This window comes from Triturus cristatus, chromosome 2_1 (assembly GCF_964204655.1).
Source record: "Triturus cristatus chromosome 2_1, aTriCri1.1, whole genome shotgun sequence".
NCBI classification, from domain to species: Eukaryota; Metazoa; Chordata; class Amphibia; order Caudata; family Salamandridae; genus Triturus; species Triturus cristatus.
Genome location: NC_140581.1, coordinates 716,516,349 through 716,535,525, shown reverse-complemented (window position 1 = coordinate 716,535,525; position 19,177 = coordinate 716,516,349). Strand labels below are relative to the sequence as shown.

At 42.2% G+C, this 19,177-nt stretch overlaps 1 protein-coding gene across 2 annotated transcripts in view; it reads right to left on the bottom strand.

The window, feature by feature from the left end:
* The window catches only part of DMXL1 (Dmx like 1), a 1,781,042-nt gene that overhangs the window by 1,640,580 nt on the left and 121,285 nt on the right, over nucleotides 1-19,177 (bottom strand). For both annotated transcript variants that reach the window (XM_085632653.1, XM_085632652.1), the window contains exon 2: nucleotides 15,915-16,040. In XM_085632653.1, the coding sequence (XP_085488779.1) occupies nucleotides 15,915-16,040 (126 nt within the window). The remainder of the gene's footprint in view (nucleotides 1-15,914; nucleotides 16,041-19,177) is intronic.

Genomic DNA, 19,177 nt, shown 5'->3' with positions numbered 1-19,177 from the left:
ATGTGGCTTATTTATAATCTCCTCCCAGGAACAGTAATTGATGGAATTATGCTCGGAGTTTTTTTTAACTTGTAGCAAAAGGTGACAAAAGCTGCTCCTCTAGTGTGGGACTGCTTTGTTAGCCCACACTCGAGCCTGATTTGTGCTGGTGAGGTGCTTTGGGGGAGATGAAAGATTTGCTTGTATATGCGAATCAATGTTTTGTCCAGGACCAGAGTGCCTCTACCTCTTAGCACTTAACTCTCGTAGGCAAGGATAGGTACTATTTTTGCTTTTGCCAATTCAAGAATCTGGGTATGAGAGGGCCTGTTTAGGTGTCCGAACATTCCTGCCAGGCAAGCAGCAAGAACGATCCCTTTCCTTTTAATATCCTCCTTGTGAGACTTGAGGGAGCCATCACTGTCGAGTAGGACACTGAGGTACTTGTAGTTGTCTGTTCCTTCTATCCTGTTCCCCACGAGGTGCCAGATAGTCTTCCCTTTGAGTGCTTTATTGGCAGATATAATTATTTTGTTTTTTTGTCATCCCGTAGGTCTCAGCAAACCCCTCTGTCACTTTCATAAGGCGCTGCATCTCGACTCGTGTTCTACTTGGTATCGCGAGGTCATCGCTATGAAATGTTAGATATCTGAGCAGACCCCTAGTTTTGTAGTTGGTAGAAGAGAGTGTTCATGGAAGATCAGCAAGAAAAAAGTTGAATAGCAGTGGTGCTGACACAAACCCTTGTTTGAGCTCTCTGGTTGTTGGAATGGCCCTTGAGAGATTCCCTCCGTTACCCAGTTTGATCCTGCCCCAGGTGTTTCGGATATAGGGTTTCAATCGCTCTCAGGCGGTAGGGTGGAATTTGCAGTTCTTCAGTTTTTCCCATAACCTGTTCCGGTCCACTCGTTCAAAGGCAGCCTGAAAATCAATATTGGAGAAGTAGAGTGGGAGCTTTGAGTGATAGGGCCATCATGTTTGTTGTGATGCCTGTTTTCCTGGTAAGCTGGGTTTGGTTATGGGGGATGATAGAATTAGAGTCAGCCCAGTCTCTAAGATGCTCAAGCAGAACTCTGGCATAGTATTTGGCCTCATTATCAATCAGGGCTATTAGCCTGTAGTTTCCTGGGTTGATTTTGTTTCCTCCTTTAAAGATTGGGGAGATGATGGATCCTCTCCAGGAAGGTGGGATTGATCCCCTGGCTAAGATGTAATTAAAGAGTGGCCCCCATCCATTCGGCCCATTCTGTAGTGTCCTGGTTCGAGTTTGTTCCCTTGTTTAAAAATTGGGGAGATGATGGATCCTCTCCAAGAAGATGGGATTGATCCCCTGCTAAGTTGGAATTAAGAGCTTACTTGTGACTGTTTAATTTTGATCAAAACCTGTTAAAGGGGTGGGGGACACTTAATGGCATTAAAAAAAAAAAAAAGAAGAATTTCCCATTTTAACTCCCACAGTAATCATTACTCTCTACTACAGAAAGAAAACCTGAACACAAATATTGGAAACTTGCCATAAAACTAAAACTTTACTCATAGAAATACTGTGCTTAGTTTGGTGTAAATCAATTTAGTAGTTTTCAGAAAATTTGCATTACAAGAATGTGTTCATAGGCTTGAAAGGGCTAACAAAGATTTCTGAACTGTTAGTCTGTGGACAGTCCTCTACGAAGATTAAAAAATAAAACTTCACCCCAGGATAAAGAAGCTTTTAGATCCTGTTGTATATTTTGATGCCATGGTACTAAAGGTTGGACCTCGAAACCCTTATTCAAGGTCCACAAATCCCTACAAGATATCAAAAGAGTAAATATCCAGCCAGGCAACAGACATTATGACCAACTTGTTATATGCATGTTTTAATGCAGAGTGCAGTGGAGGCTGGCAGTCTGCAGCATATGAGCAAACAAACACTTTTTTCCCCAACCCGCCTCCCCAAATCCCAACCTCAGGGAACTGTGCTCCTGTTGATGGGTTTACATGAAGCTACATACACTAAGGGTAAGCAAGCATACAAAAGCATCTTCAAAACTTCATATCGGTCAGTGATAGGGAGCCACAGATAATAGCAAATGAAAGATTTCTTAGCTCACTCTTTAACGTTGCCTCTCCTTTATCAGGGATGTATGTGAATTAATGGAAAAATAAAAATTAAGAAACCCTTTGGAAGAAACCAAATCATGTAAAAAAAACATTTTAAGCAAAGACAATTGTAAAGAAATACAAAACAAATTACAATTAAAGGAAACATTTCAAAGAAACAATTTTAAGGAAAAATTTAAAACTAAATTAAACTTGGGTGGAGTTTAGTTCTAGTGAGGTTCTTTTGGGTTCAGGGATGGGTAATGTTAAGGGGTGGTCAGGGGGCTTTGAGGAGCAGGAATTGGTAGAATTTAATCATAGAAATGTTTTTTTAGGGTTTAAGGATGGGTGGAGTTTGAGTGGTGAGGAGTTTTCAGGTATCACAAAAGGGTGGAGTATAGGTGGGTGAGGGAGTTTTAGTGTTCAGGGATGGGTGGAGTGTAGGGCTGGTAAATGTTTTTAAGGTTCAGTGAGAGGTAGAGATTAGTAGTGGTGAAGAGTATTTAGGGTTTCGGATTGAATGGAATTTAGGGTGTTGGGAGGGTTTTAGATGTAAAAAGGATTTTTAGGGTTCAGGACTTGCTAGTATTTTAGGGGTAATGGGTGGTGTTTAAGGGTGGTGAAGTTATTTATTATTTTTTTTTTATTTATTTTTTTAAATAGTTCAGAGATGGATGGAGTTTGAGTGTGGTGAGGTGTTTGGCCTTTAGGAATAGGATGGGGTTTTAAGGCTGAGAAATGGGTGGTATTTAGGGGTAGTGAGGGGTTTTACGGATCAGGGGTGGGTGGAGTATAGGGGTAGAGAGAACCTTTAGGGTTCACAGATGAGCATAGATTAGGGGTCAGGGATGGGTGTAGTTTAAGCGTACTTAGGGGGTTTTAGGTTTCTGGGATAGGTGGCGCTTAGGGATAAGCTAAGGGCTTTTAGGGCTCAGGGATGGGTGAAGTTCAGGTGTGTTGAGGGGCTTTTAGAGACAGGGATTGATGGTCTTTAGCCGTTGTGAGGGGTCAGGAATGGATGGTAGTTAGAGATAGTGATGGGTCAGTGAATTAAAAGCATCTTAAGTAAATGTTTGCTAATGTAAAAGACATAAATGTGAAATAATATCCCGTGAAGTAAAGCACTAAAATAAATACCTCTAACAAAAGTGTTTCTGAAAGTACAACCTGCAACCATTGTATTTACACCCTACAAAATAAGCATGCAAAAGCCAATTTCGAACAAAAAGACTTTCTATGAATTGGTGTTAGACCTGGTACCATTAACGTGAGTCTCCCTTCCATTTTTTTCTGATTGCCTCCTCTGTTTTTGATATGTTTTGCTGGTTTAGATGCTTTGGACACTGTGCCACTACTATTCAGTGCCACAGTGCAAGTGCTCCCTATGTTAAATTGATGTATTGATTAGTGACTCCATCATTGGGTTATTGGATTTACTTGTCAGACCCTAGTACAGTGCACTATGTGTGCCCAGAGCTTGTAAATCAAATGCTGCTGGTGGGTTTGTAGCACTTGTTGTGCCACCCACAGAAGCAGCTTGTAAAGTGTGTCTCAGACCTGCCATTACAGAACCTGTGTGCAGTCTCTGATTGCCATGTGGACTTGGCAAGTGTGCCCACTTGACAGTACCTAAACCTTCCCTTTTCTTCATATCAGACACCCCTATGGTAGGCCCAAGGGCAGGGTGAATTCTAAGTATAAGGTAGGACATGCCCTGGTGTGTGTGGCATGTCCTAATAGTGAATTACAGCCATTTTCGTTTTTCCCTATTGCAAGGCTACCTGTTCCCCATAGGCCAGAATGGGCAGTTTGATTATTATATCTTATAATCCTAACTGACTCCGGGAACTAGGTAGAAATTAGTGTTTAGTATGCCTGAACTCAGAAAGATAAAATACATCTTTTTGTAAAGTTGGTTTTAACATTCTGTGTTTAAAAACACCACTTTTAGAAAGTAGGTATTTTCTGGCCTAACTGTCCAAGCCTGCCTCTGCTAGGTTGTGTATTGTGTGTCTGGTTTTGTGAGTGACAGGGGCTGGGGGATTCCAGGAGACAGGGTGAGTCAGCACAGAGCTGACTAGAGACATCTGCATGTAGATGGGTAGGAGGAGCTGCACCTAGGACCTGAATAGGGCTGTGCCTTCCCTCCACAATGCTGGCTCCACCTCCTGTGGTGCGTCTGATGTCCCTGGCCTGCACTGTGAAAGGAAAGAAGGAGTCTTGTCAACAAAGTGCTCCAGAACTGGTTTGACTAGGCAAAGGCCTCTCTGCCTTCAGAGAACAAAGAGAATAGTAGTATAAATATGGGGACCCAGACCCCAAGACTTTAGATCACTTCTGGAACAACAAGACGAACCTCTGCCAAGGAGAAGAACCAAAGGAAGCTGTATGAGTTTTACTGCTCCTCAGGCCAGTGTGCTGTGTTGCTGGGTTGGCCTACAGTGGTGTGTTCAGTGCCAAAGAGAGGAGAAGGAACTTTCAAAGGACTTTCATCATCTTGCAGAATAATACTCCAAGGGCTTGAACTTGTGCTTGCCTCCTGCTGAAGTCTCAGGGACAAAAGACTTAACCACCAGCTCCCCTCTGAATTTCCTTGCTGGGAATTCTATCTGCAGAAGCCTGCGTGTCGCTGGGAACTGGAAGCGCGACACAACAAGAAGAAGCGTGTTGCCGCCGCAGCTGTTGTCGTCGCATCGCCGGAGAAGCGTGCCGCACCACATCTTCCGAGAAGCGTGTCTTTGTCGGCGCTGTCTGCCGTCGCATCACCGGAGAAGCGTGTCGCCACCGTGAGGGTCGCCGTCGCATCACCGGAAAAGCGTGTCGCAGGGCCTGCCGCGGCTCCAAAGTACAGAGTTCGCCTCTCGGCTGCCAGGGGGTTCACGCATCGTCTTCACATCGTCGCATCAAGGGCGCCATCTTATCGCATTGCACCAGATTGTCACATTGCATCGAGGGACCCTCTTGCCGCATCACATCCGGGCCACAGTACGAGAATCTACGCATCACCTCCTCTCCGGTAAAGATCAAGACGCATCCCCTACTCTGCGCAAGCATTAAGGCGTGATGCATAGTCTCCCCCGAAGCAAGGAACCGTCGAATCTCCAACGCTGCAAGCCTTTTGTTTATTTTGCGTTACGCATCCAGGTACTTTTGTGAGAACTTTGTCGCATTTACAATCAACTTGAACTAAGTTACTTCTACCATCTTTAAGTCAATTTTAAGTACAGTATTGTGGATTTTTGTCGTCTATGGTCTTGTGTTAAGTCTATATATAGAATACTTATTTTTATAAAACCTGTGTAGTGTCCATCTGTAGTGTTTTCACTGTATTACTGTATGTGTTCACAAATGCTTAACACACTGCCTCCGGGATAAGCCGGTCTGCTTGTGCCAAGCTACCAAGGGGGTGAGCAGGGGTTATCCAGTAGTGTAATCCCCTTTCCCTGACTTAGAAGCAAGGGTCCCTATTTGGTCAAAGGTACCTACCTCTGCCAACTAGAGACCCCCAGTTCTAACAATTGGTTTCTATGAAATGATGAATGCCATTCATTCAGAAAATCTCCATTAAACAGTTTAGGTGAAATGGTTTCTAAGTAAAGGTATTCCCGGAAATCGTTTTCCTATTAAATCACATACAACCCTTTATCAGATCCGCCTGAAACCTGATGTTTCTACTTCAGTCCAATATCATGCCGATACATTAACCAGTGCAACCCTTTTAGCAAATAAACTCATTTTTTAACTCAGCTTATTTAATTCTTCTCATCCTTGAAGGATTTGCATGAAAATATATCAAGACTAAACTAAACTAAATATAAGAGATGGCTAAATTTCATGCAGCAATACGGCAAGTCACCGGTTATCAGCATATCAAATGTGTTTTTTTTATTATCCACTCCCTTTTAAATTTGCTACCCCTTGATTGATCAGCATACATCTTGATATACCAAAATAATACTAAACATGCTAAAGGGTTGCCAAATTTCAAGCAGATTTGTACAGCGGTTTAGGTGAATAGAAATCTTGGATGTGGTGTATGATTAAAAAAAATCATTGCAAAAACCAAACATTAAAGTGAAGTTAATGCTACCTTGCATGCTCCATTACAGCATGCCTCGATGAGGGAGCAGCGCACGCGCGCTGCCGCTAGGCTCGACCTAAAAATGGGAAAAGATCTGTGGCAAATAGAACACACACAGGGGAAGCCTTTGCACCGCCCCAAGATCGGAAGCCTCAGACTCTGTATCACAGGAACATGCAATATAAAAGAAATGAGCGTTATAATATACTGCCCAGCTTTCCATGGGACTATCAACTTTATACTTAATATAGTTTTGCCCTGCTAATGCATGTACATCATTTGAACAAAGTCAAACTAAGTAGAAAGTGGATTCTGAGATTGACTTGTGTGTTTCACTCACCAACTGCAATGCAACAAACTTATGTCTAGTGACGGATAAACTTCTGTTAATAAAAAGAAACTATAAAAAAGGATGTGTTCAGCCATCTTTTTTGATGGTTAGTGATGTCAATATTATTAGTTGCCTGGAGATTTACAAAGTCCAGTGAAGGCTTCAAATTCAGTTCTGTGGTAGCTTGTAGACACTCCTGAATCAAGTTATTGCAAGGTCTAATAATTGGGCAGTACCACAGGATGTGTACCATGTCCCCTCTGGTATGACTGCATTGCCAGCAATTCACAGTGTTAGCCAGCTAATGCTCTGTATAGTTTGAATGGCAACCTATACCAGTTATGCAAGATTTCAAAATAGCTAAACTTTAGCCTTGCTACCTTCGGACTTTTATCAAGTGCAAGTATGAGCTCATGCCAGTCAGATTCCTCCACGGAGTCCTGTAGGTATGGTGACCATTTCTGGTACAGGGAAGGCATTGCAGGTTTCAAGTAAAGGGAGTCAATTAAAGTTTCAGAGAGGCCCAAGATTAGATTTTTTTTGTACGTACCCCATTTGGTCGGACAGTAATGTAGTACAGATTTCCCCAGTGTGTCCGGGCAGCCTCAGTTTATGTTGTAGGCTGTATTTCAGTTGTTTATATTGCAAAACGTTCATTGTCTGTAGATGGAATTTCGTTTGTAGTATCTTTCAGTCTCAACGAAGTCAACCCTCTGAAACAACGCCTTTCTGTATCCACTGGGGCCAATAAAGAGGTGTGCTCTCCACTTTGATATCCACATTATGTGAGATGGGCACCTGCTACTTCAGAGGTTTAGGACTATACTTCTCAAGGGATCTGAGAAATATTGGGTTGGGAGCATAGCATGTCTTTTGTATATAATGAAGAGAACACACTGGCCTCCCTGAATGTGCTTCTCCAGGGTCACAGAGTCGGGTGTTTTGAGCACAGGATGGAAACAATGAGCCAGTTGAAAGGTGAATAGCTGTATGGAAACAGTTCAATACTGGGTAGACGGAAGCCTTCAACCATTGTGGTTGCGTGCAATTTTGCCTTTGAAAGCCTAGATGTTTTCCCCTGCCAGATACATCTCCTGATCTGGGGGTCTATTTGACAGAGCTGCAGCAGGAGTTCATGTGTAGGTAGCATTCTTAAGAATTAATTGAAGCGTGGAGCCACCACCATTTCAAATAGTTTAAACCCTTTGACCGGACGTAAATTTGTAGGTGTTGCAATTTTGCAAAGTCTTTTTGCATTTGGTCAATGAGAACCAATAAACTGCTGTTCTGCATAGACTGTAGATGTCTATCAGAACATGCAGACAAATTACATTTTCAATGTCAGCCAAAGAAATTCTATTCCATTAAGGCATTGGAACATCAGGACTGGCAACATGAGCATGGGTTTGCTCTTTGACTAGTTAACCTTATAACCCGTAAAGAAAGAGAAGTGGTTGATGATCTCCATCAATACAGGTATTGAAGTGGCTGGAGATGCTAGTGTCAAAAGTATGTAATCGGCATCAATGTCTGCTATATCTGGTGGCCTGCGGATGGCAGTGGCAAGAAGTTCCAGCGCGAGTAAGAAGAAGAAGGGAAACAGTGGGCACCCCTGTCTGGTTCCTCTGAAGATGGTAATTATTTAGATACAAAGTTATTACAACCGCTTACTGCTGTAGGGACATGGTAAAGCCAGTGGACCAGTTTCATAAACCTGGGACTGATTCCCCTCCTTCCTGTTGAGAAAGAGAGATAACCCTGTAATATACATTAAGGAATAAGGCCAATTATTCCATTGCACTCAGTCTGGCTTCCCAGAGAAGGTGTGACAATGTCCACAGAAGGTTGCAGGAAGTACATCCAGGGACGAATCCCATTTGATTTCTATGGATCAGCAAGCGTATGTAGATCTTTAGCCGGTTGGAGAGGATTTTAGCCAGGATCTTGACATCTGAGATGATCAAAGAGGTTGGTCTATAGTTTTCAAATCTCACATGGTTGGGGGATCAAGGAAATGCGCACTTTCAAAATTCTAGTGATGGGCTGTCAGTAATGTTTGCTTCTCGAGAAACCTTCCCTAAAAGAAGAATCAAGTGTTCCGCAGTAACCCTTTAAAATTCTATAGGGAAACTAGCTGGTCTAGGAGAATTATATGTCGGCATTCCTTTGATGACTTTAAACATCTCACTGTCAGTAATCTCACTATCAAAGTCTGGTGTGAGTTGTGTAATTGGAAGCATCTTCAAGAATTGAAACATTGTGTCTTCGTCACGGTGTGCATCTGAGGTGTATAGAGTGGTGTAGAAGGCTGAGAATGTATCCACAATATCCCTGGGGTAGCTAAGTAGCTTGCCATCTTTGCCAAATTATGCAGGAATGGCAGGGATCACTCCTCTGAGTTGGAAGGCCATGAGTCTGCCCGCCTTTCCCCATGTTAACACAATACACTCTCATTGGTTAGCTATCAGCACATTAAAAGTAAAGTGAGGCCAGCTGATAAGTACATTGTTCAAAAAATACATTATTTCATTTAGACTCTCAAAAAAGGTTTGTAGGGGTGCGTGGTCAAGCCACCTAACATGGTGGTTGCAATTTGATGAGTTCCACTGTCGGCCTCACAGTTATCAATTACCTATCTGTGCACAGCAGTCATGGTGGGTGTGTAAAGGAGACGCAAAGAAGGGGACACCCATTAGTGGCCTCCGTACTGGAGCTTGGGCCCAAGAAGTAAGCTTCATCGGCAGATTGGGATGCCTGGCTTCAGAGATTCCGACCGGAGCAGCAGTCTGTGCTCAGTGATCATCCTGAGAGGTGCAGCGTACGAGCAGCTTCCCTTGCATCTGGCCGTCCGAGGGCAGGCACCCACCTGAGATGCAAGACTGCAGCTCTGGGATTCGGGACTGCCCTGTGCCAAAATCGATCCTTGTGCCCTTCTCTTTGTGACTCTACCACCCCTAGGGTGAACAGACTGGCGACAAATTCAGTAAAGCACTTATCGTCTAGAACACTACACCACCTCACGTGGCAATAAGTGCAGCGTGGGTGAGGCATGCTCTACTGCAGAGCCACCAAAGAGGTGCACCTGGACAGCGTAGTAGCTCTCAGAAGCCAGAGCAGAAGGGCTGCATAGCTGAGGGACAGGTTGGCCCGCTGTTGCTCCCTCCTCTCTGACTCTCGGGTTGGCTCAGATACTGGTCACCCTTCCTCCTGATACAGAGTTTTAACACACACCCCACTGGGTCATATTATTTCATTTAAAACCACCTGAAAAGGATTAGCACAGTACTGGGCAACTTCACTGCCTGTCTCCCCTGTGGGGAGCCTCCTGGGGCTTTTGGACACAGACCCACCAAAAGGCCAAAAAGGGAAATGACAGTAAGCCGTCACAATCCATGCTTGGACGGATTGATAAATTCACTAATGTTGTACCACCACCGGTGAACTACCGTTAACTCTGGACCATACAAATTTGATCCTCGAAGCCGGCCAAGGCTCTACATCAATGCAGTAAGGGAGAACTGGTGAACTCAGTCTGCACCTTACCCTGCTCAAACAAGACCTGCGAAACACTGTAGATAGGGTGACAGAGGCTGAGGGTCGCATCTCTGTGGCAGAAGACATTATTCATAGTTTTCAAAATAAGATTACAAGCCTTCAGGAAACAGTCCGTAAGCTAAGAGCTGGTATAGAATATGCCAAAAGAGACTCATAATGCAACACTATCTGAATAGTTGGTATCCAGGGAGGGTTGGAGAGGAAAACCCCCTCACAATTCATCTCATAATGGCTGAAATCCTTGGTCCCTGCCGAGGCTGTCTCAACATGCTTCCTGGTGGAGCAGGCTCATAGATCATTAGGTTCTAAGCCCCTGATGGGGGTGCCACTATGGCACTTCATTGCCCGCATCTTTAATTTTGCTGATAGGGAGGCGATCCTTAGGGCCTCTTATATACTGTGTACCCTGATGTTTGGCTCGTTGACCATCATGTTTTTTCCAAATTACACCACAGGAGTCCAACAGCAACACCACTCCTTCTTGGGCTATGTAAATTAAATACATGGAATGAACGAATTTGTTTATTGTAAGACTACTTAAAATCATCACAAATGTATGCAATTCAGATTAAAAATATCATGCTATAAAGTACAATGTACTTGAAATTATTACAAAGTATATAGAATTCATAGTGACCATGTAAAGGGAACACGTAAAGTAGAATGTAAACAACTGGCGATGTTTAAAATGTTTTTTACTTTTGAACATTTGATACTTGATTTTATCTGCATTTTAAAAATTCCCTCCTACAGTGATGGCTTGGTATGTTCGCTCTGTGATTTTTCTCCTACTAACTTCCACTGTATGTCTCCTAAGGCTACAAAATTACTAGTGGCACCCCCTAAACAGTCTAAAATTAAATGTAGCTGTACACGTATTAATGCCAGATCACTTATAAAACATGCATTGGACTTCGCGATCTTTATTGAAAATCAAAATATTGATCTGGCTTTCATCACCAAAACCTGGGCAGATCCTTCATCAGAGCCAGATCTACTATTGGCTTTACTCACAGGCTTCAGGACAGTAAGATACGACCGCCTATTAAAAAAGAGCTGAGGCCTTGCAATTATATTCAGAGAACACTTCAAAACTATTTTTATTGTTCTTCCCAATGAGCCACTCTGCGAGGACTTACTTTTAAAATCGAACTTACCAGCCACTATTCCTTCAATGGACTTCTCATCTATTGACCCGCAGGTTCTAGAACAGCTTTCTCCCAATTCATTGGCAGCTTCATAGAACTTAAATTTGACGGCCTGGATTTTACTATCCTTGGCGACTTTAATTACCATATGAACAACCTGCTTGATCCAGACTCCATGAATTTACTGAATCAAATGGCTAGTGCTGGTCTCACACAAATTGTCCAGGGCTCCTCACACAAAGCTGGTCACTTGCTTGATGGCATTTTTACAAATAATCCACAGCTCCATTGGGTATCCGCTCTCCCTTTGGCATGGTCCGACCATAAGGCAATTATGTTTGAAATAAATTGCCCATTTAAAGCGATAACTCCTTACCCACATACTAGTAATATAATTTGTCGCTTATGGAACACCATAGATGCTAGTCAGTTCAATGAATCTCTTATGGAATCAACCCCACTTGTCTTCCCTGATTTAGATACGGCTGCTTTTAACTACCATCAGTGACTAGATGGACCATAAACCCAGCTAGCTCCAGTAAAAAACTCCAACAGCCATAAGACAAACCCATCTGAACCCTCGTTCAGCGAGGATCTTAGACAGGAAAAGCAGGAATTCAGGAGGTCTGAGTGTAAATGGAGACTCGACCACAAACCAGAAGACAGAGAGGTATACAAAGCCAATTTACAGACCTATAAAAGAATGATTTTAACAGAGAAAAATGATTACTTTGTGGCAAAAATAGAAGGAGCTATGAACTCCTATAAGGAACTATTTGCAACAGTTAAGAAACTATCAAAACTACCGGACACTAAAAACCCCAATATTAATATTAATCAACAATTTTGCAAAAAACTAGCATCTCATTTCCAAGACAAAGTCAAATCGGTCTATGATTCCTTCTTGGACATTAATCCAAATGCCAATCTAAGCTACAGATCGCTGAAGAGCACCCACAACGTCAGTATTCTATCCCACTTTGGACCTCTGACGGACGATCAGACACAAAAGGATATTGATGCAGATTAAATCAGGCTCTCCCAAGGACCCATGTCCTGCCAGAATAATTCACCGAGCCTCAGAAGTGATAGCCACATATCTCACGGCCATGTTCAACAACGTATTCGTTGCTGGATATTTTCCCATAGACTGGAAGAAAGGGTCCATTCTTCCAGTGTTAAAAATCAACCTAGATGTCACTGACCCTAGTAATTATCGCCCAATAACACAACCACCGGTTCCCGCCAAATTGGTCGAAAAAATCATTAATCAAGAATTAACTATTTTTTTAGACAACACAAAGAGTCTTGAGCCCACACAGTTTGGATTTCGTAGTCATCATAGTACCGAGCTGGCGTTGGTCACAGCTACAGACAAAATTAGGCAGTTGGTAGATGGCGTTGGAAATGCGGCTCTCCTCCTTTTGGGTCTTTCGGCTGCATTCAATACAGTTAATTGCGCTGTACTAATCGATCGTCTGGAATCAATTGGGATGAAGGACAGAGCACTTCAGTTTATCACCTCCTTTTTAGCTGACCGTATCCAGACGGTCTCTCTCGGCGAATTTACCTCACCAGCCTTCTCCCTGCTTTGTATGGTCCCTCAGGGCTCGTCCCTGAGTCCCACCCTATTTAATCTTTAGGTTACCCCAATTGCAGCTCTGATAAGATCATTCTTTTTTTTGGGTTTTGTACGAGGATGACAAGCAGAGTGTGGTGTCTGTCACTGACAATCCTAAAGCCACAGCAGCCCAGTTTCATGACTGTATGCCTCACATTGGGAAATAGAGGAGCAGTAACTGCCTAAAACCAAGCTCTTCGAAGACTGATGTCCTGTTGTTCGGCAATAATCCTTCTTTTTGGTCGGTCAACTGGTGGCCACAGGAATTGGGGGACCTACCTATCCCCAGTGACAGAGCAAAAAATCTTGGAGTAATCATTGACACTAAACTATCTCTTGAAGGACAAATAAATCATATCACCTCAGGATGTTTCTTTATCTAAAAACTTAAAGGAAAGTATTGCCTTTCATTCCATCTAGTCTGCAGAAGATGCTAGTCACTACTCTAATTTCAGCTAAAGTGGACCACTGCAATTCGCTTTTCATCAATATTCGGAAATAATTTTTACAAATGCTACAAACAATGCAGAATGCCGCAGCACGATTATTGTTCCTATACATAAACTGATTCAGTTTGAGGCACTCTGCATTGCCTTCAGAGCACTTTAAGGCATTGGCCCGGAGTATCTGACACATCGTTTTCAGCGATAAACCACAGCACGCTCCCTGCAATCATCCACCAGTGGTAATCTTGTAATCCCTAGATTTAAGAAAACCAACTGGGTAGGTAGAGGATTCACTCTATCTACATCAAGGCTGTGGAACTCGCTTCCAATAGAATTAAAATCTAAGACAAACCTATTGGAATTCAGGAAGAACCTGAAGACTTGTCTCTTCAATAAATAACTTTACCTTCTCCAGAGCCCTCATGCTGTCCGTTCCGCTCAGCGCCTAGATACGCCTGGGTGATTGTCATGCTTTGAAATTCCATTTCATTCATTCATAGAGTCACTGATACGTAATAACAGTAGTTAAAATAAGGGACACTAAATGATGCAGGACGTAGTAATTTCCAGGTTGAGGTTGACAAGTGGGTTTGGGTCCTTCAGTTTATAGTTGGTTAAAATCAATACGAAAAGTGTGCAATCATGAGGGACAAGTATAGTAAAGTGCAGACAGCAAAAAATATCTTTGGTTCAAAATAGCAGCAATTACATTTTTTGCTCAAAACAGTAAGAATTCAAGTATGAGGCACTTTGTTGAAATCTGTTAACTCTTGCAAACTGTAGAGCAGTGGGCTGCTCTTTTTCTTAAAGGGGAGGGCTAAGGCAGAAGTGTTGGCCATTTTTTTCCTTTAACAGAGAGCGTACTTGATGTAAGAATTTCCCGAACGTGGCCATGTCTGCCACAATTTCCAGAGTGTATAGGAGGTGAACAGCCTCTTTGGCCAAGTAGGTGCCCTGTTATAGGAAGATTGGCCTCAGTAGGGTTTGGCAGGCTTGTAAGAGTGCTGGACAGCAGAGAAGTATATGTGCCAACGATCCCCTTCTGTAATCACACAGTCTACAGTGCATGATTATTTCAAGGAATCTCCAAGTCGGGTTCAATTCTCTGATTGGGAGTGACACTAGGTTTGCTGATGGGATGTGATCAAAAGCATGTTTTACCACTGTCTGATGGTGATGAAGCTTGGCTACATGGTTTGTTTGAGGCATGATAAGTAGTCTTGTTAGGTCTTTGCCTGGAAGGCTTCCATGTCCAGTTCACATGAGCAAAGATATAATTAGCTTTTTAATTTCTGATTTAATGCTTGTGTAGTTGATAGTGTTTGTGTCGCAGTTCTCCACAGCGAGTTGCAGACATTCCCTTGTGGCTGTGAGATTTGTGGACCAGGGGTTATTGGCTTTTGTAAAGATTGTTTTTATTAGTGCCTTCATGATGTTGTCGGGAGCGTCTGGAAAAAATACTTTGCCTCGGCATTTGAGTTTTAGCTGGACAAGACGAGTGCAAGCCTGATCAATGTGTTTCTTGTAGGGGAAGGAAAGTGAAACAGTTACTTGTAGGTGTGCATCGGATCTTTTAGACTTCGGTTGCCAACATACTGGGGACCACACTCAAATCATTTACTGACTTACAAGCCAAGTATGGCCTTCACCGCAGTCAATTTTATTATTACCTACAACTCAGGCATGCTCTAAAATCATACATCACCAATCTTGAGGTTCTCCCAGATTGTAGCCCACTGAAAGCCAAAATTCTCCTCAAAGCAGCAGTCGAGCAAAAGATTTTCCATATACATATAAACCCCTGATTCCTATTCACAGCTGTGAGAAGCTTGGAAGTGAGACCTTGATTCACCGACGGATGATGATTGGCAGGAGGCATTAGAATCCACAGGTGAGTTTGCCATCACTAACAGATTTCATGTCATTCAGCTGAAACACTTGCACTGGTTTTATCTCACTAGACATAGGCTGTGGAGAATGGGTATGGTGGTCTTGCCACTCCATCTGCATTACTGTTCTCATTAAGGGGACTTCTTTCACACTAGCTGGCAACGTAGTGACCTGACTGAGTTCTGGACGGGGGCTTTTGCATATTTGGAGGCTATTCTGAGCTGGTATCTCCCTAGAGATCCTAAGCTTGTATTGCTCCAAACTGCAGGCAATGTGGATGGTGATAAGAGAGCCCTGCTGAGGCTTGTATTGGTGGTTGCCATGTGTGATATCTCACGAGCATGGAAGAATATGGGGGCTCCCCCTTTGAAGAGTTGCAAGAATTCGTATGGATCATTGAATGTCCCATATACAGCGCCAGGGGTTGCCACCATAAACAGTAGAATGTGGAGAGCTGGGGGACAAATGTGGAATCCAATTAGATCCATGGGGGAGTGCTTATGACCCCAGCCTGAGGCAGAGTAAATCGGTGGGACTTAGCAATGGACTGGAAAAGATGCACAGGGCAGACAGGGTTATATGTAGTAGGGTGGAATGGTAAATACGTCTCGATTTTCCTTTTGACCACAAACTATTGTACTGCTATGGAACTAAAAATGGTAAGAAAATGTTATATATTTATATATATAGATACATAAATTAAAAAGCTGAATTCTAGGATTCTACAAGCACATTCTCAGAAGACACAATGATGTTATATTAACTGTTTAGGGCTACATACCTTTCCCTGCTGCATTGAACAGTCTACACATCCAACTTGAATATTTCCATGCTTTGTTCCAGGAATAATCTGCAATCTTTCGAAATCACTCCCCAGGATCACAATATCACAGCCAGAGGCATATGCCTACAACATGTAAAAAAAATGAACTGTGAATATAAAGCGGTCACATGCAAAACTGATGAAAGTGTGCAATTTTCAAGTAGTCCAGAGTGTCGGCTCTGCTATCATACAGTGAAAGAAGTCTAACCTCCCATGGACAAATGATCCACAACATATCACATAAGAGAACACTAGTGGTTGATTATATTTTAACACTATATGCCTCATCCACAGCAATGGACACAGCTCAAATAGGTCACTTCAACTGTGCTTCTTATAGTCTCTCTCTGTGGCATTTGTCCAATTCTGGAAGCAAAAATACAGTATTCTGTCCATTTACACTTATGGAGATCTAATCAGCGGAAGAAGGAAGGTTGTGCCACACCATCGTCTACAAAACAATGATAAGACATCATCTGGAGTACTGTATTGCACTCTGGAGGCCACAATTTACATATATTGCCCAGTCAGAGATCACCTCTGACACACGGTTTAGTTCTGGACACCATATCTGTAGTACTGTGTAAACTGCGGGACGCTCTACCTAAAACATTGATGCCTCAGAGGAAGTACAGCTAAAATAGTTGGAGTTCTGGAGCTCTCATCTATTGTGTTGTGACCAGATCTGAGAGTTCTGGAGCTCTCATTTGTTGTGTTGTGACCAGATCTGAAGGCCTCGTTTGGAGTTCTGTGCTCCAAAGATTAGATCTAATACACTGCGTCAAGTTCCGTTAGTGAGAGAGAGAGAGAAGCTGTGTCTGGGTAGGTTGGATGGGTCTAATAACAAAGGGCACAATAGACAGGTGAGTGGATTGTTAAGTACTCTATTATAAATACATAAAGTGTTTTTTAATAGCATTGCTTTACTGAATTGTAGATGTGTGTGCAAGTGCTGGTGTCGCAGTCTAAAGTGAATGGTTAAGTGGACTGATGGGGGGGGGTTGATGGTATAGCACAAGTTGGTGAATAGCACAGGTTAGTGAATTGGTGTATGGATAAGCTGATGGATAAATAAGCAAAAGCCCACTGGGTAATGGGAGGCAGAATACCAGCATGCAACTTTAGGAGTCGGCAGATCTGCATAAACGGATTGATTTCCAGAAATGACTGCAAAAGAAGCTTAGAGCTATAATCAAGATTATTTTATGCATAATACATGAAGCTTGAATATAATATTTTTGGATCTATAATTCCAGTGCAGTTGTTTGAGATGGATAGAAATGTGTACGGGTACGTTTAATTTAGGCAGGATCCTTGAGGTACTACTTTGTATCACTTGAAGAAAATTAGTATGAGGGAGGGGATAGGAGACCAGGATACACTGCATGTTCAAAAATCAATACGTAACTGAAACACATTGATTAGGATTATAGCATGAGAAAAGGACAGGAAAGGAAAAGTAAGCTATAGAGAAGATGGTCAAAGCACACATTAGAGACAGAGGGCCATTGTTTATCAAGTGTAAGACTGATGTCAATTAGGATGCCTAGGCGTCTGACATTCTCAGAAGTTCCTAAAGGATGCACAAGGAAGATGGTATAGGATCATAGTCAAAATGATCCTTACGAATAAGCAGAATATCCATTTTTGAGAGATTGACTTTTAAAGAAAACTTTTCTCCATCCATAAACAAGTATCTTCCGGGGCTTGAACAACATCCACTTCTCATTAGCAGTGTCTTGGAGATTAAAGAGAATCTGCATGTCTATACCTATATGTATACATTTGTTATATTCGTGCAGTAGATTGGCAAGAGGAAGAACATATATATTTATCAGCAACAGATTCCATTGGAACACCCCACCAAACAGTTTTGGGGGAAGATTTAAAGGAACCTAATTAGATCGGCTGAGTAATTCAGAAATGAAAGATTTTATTCAGAGGAGTGCTTGGTCCTCGACTCTATAGCTACAGAGAATATCATGATTGATGGTGCTGAATGCAGACGAGAGACTGAGTAGTATAGTTGCACCAACATCGTCATTATCAACCATCAAGTGAAGGTTGTCCATAACAGAGAACAGCACTGTTTCAGTACCCGTGCCTAGTCTGAAGCCAGCTTGTTTATCGTGCAAAATGTTAATGCATTCCACACAATTTTGAAGTTGGTTAATGGTGGCTTTCTACAACAGTAATGGAGAAGTGAGCTGGGGGGAAAAATATGCACAGTCAGTAGGATGTTTTTTTTTTTGTTTTTTTTTTTAGAAGGCGGCAAACCACTGCTGTTTTCTAACCAGGAGGAACCATGATTGAAATAAATGAGGTGCTGAACGTGTAATGTAGGGGCCAATAGCTTCTTTTACTGTTTAATGGCTTTACCAGCACATGTGTCCAATGTTACTGTGATTGATATGATATACAGAGTCAGAAATATTAAGTGGAGTAAATCATGTATGTTCGGCATTAGTAAAAGAATGAGGTTCAAGATTAAGACAATTAACTTCTAGAGGAAACCCTTGCCTGATCAAATAACTGGTCGACCAGCGTTTGAGAAGGAAAGATAGAGCTACATACACAACTCCTTTCAAAATGTCTCTGGAGGCATTTGCAGCAGTTGTAATTTTAGGAGAGCCTTGCTAGATGGGTATATTTCTTTAGTCGTCGAACATCAATAATTTATATCACATTTATATCACATTGGGCATTATTTATAGGTCAGCATCTCTCCAACTGCCTAAATCACATCGGGCATTATTTGTAGGTCAGCATCTCTCCAACTGCCTAAGATACAATTTTTCTTTCCACAGTTCTGGCATGTAACATTTATAGAAAATAACTTTTTCTTACATAGTAATTGTATTATTCTGACAATGCTTTCAACAGCCATTTCTAAAATGGGTTTGGATTTATTTAGTTTATTAGAAACGCTATTCTCCGTTTCAGTGCCTCCACAAAATGTCAATCTGTTTCCCATACTATATGTGAAATTAGCATAAGTAACTGCACATCATATATGTGAAATGATGGTGGTTTTAAACGTACCTGAGTTAAGGCCAGAAGAACTGGCGAGCCTGAGATCAAGGGGCATATTTGATAAGCTTTACAAATCTATAGCACCCTTAAAGGAAGGATCTGCACCAAATTTGGCAATCACTTGGCCTAGTTAGCTACGGTCCAGCATGTCAATTCTGATTCATATTAGTCCAGAGATAAAACGATAT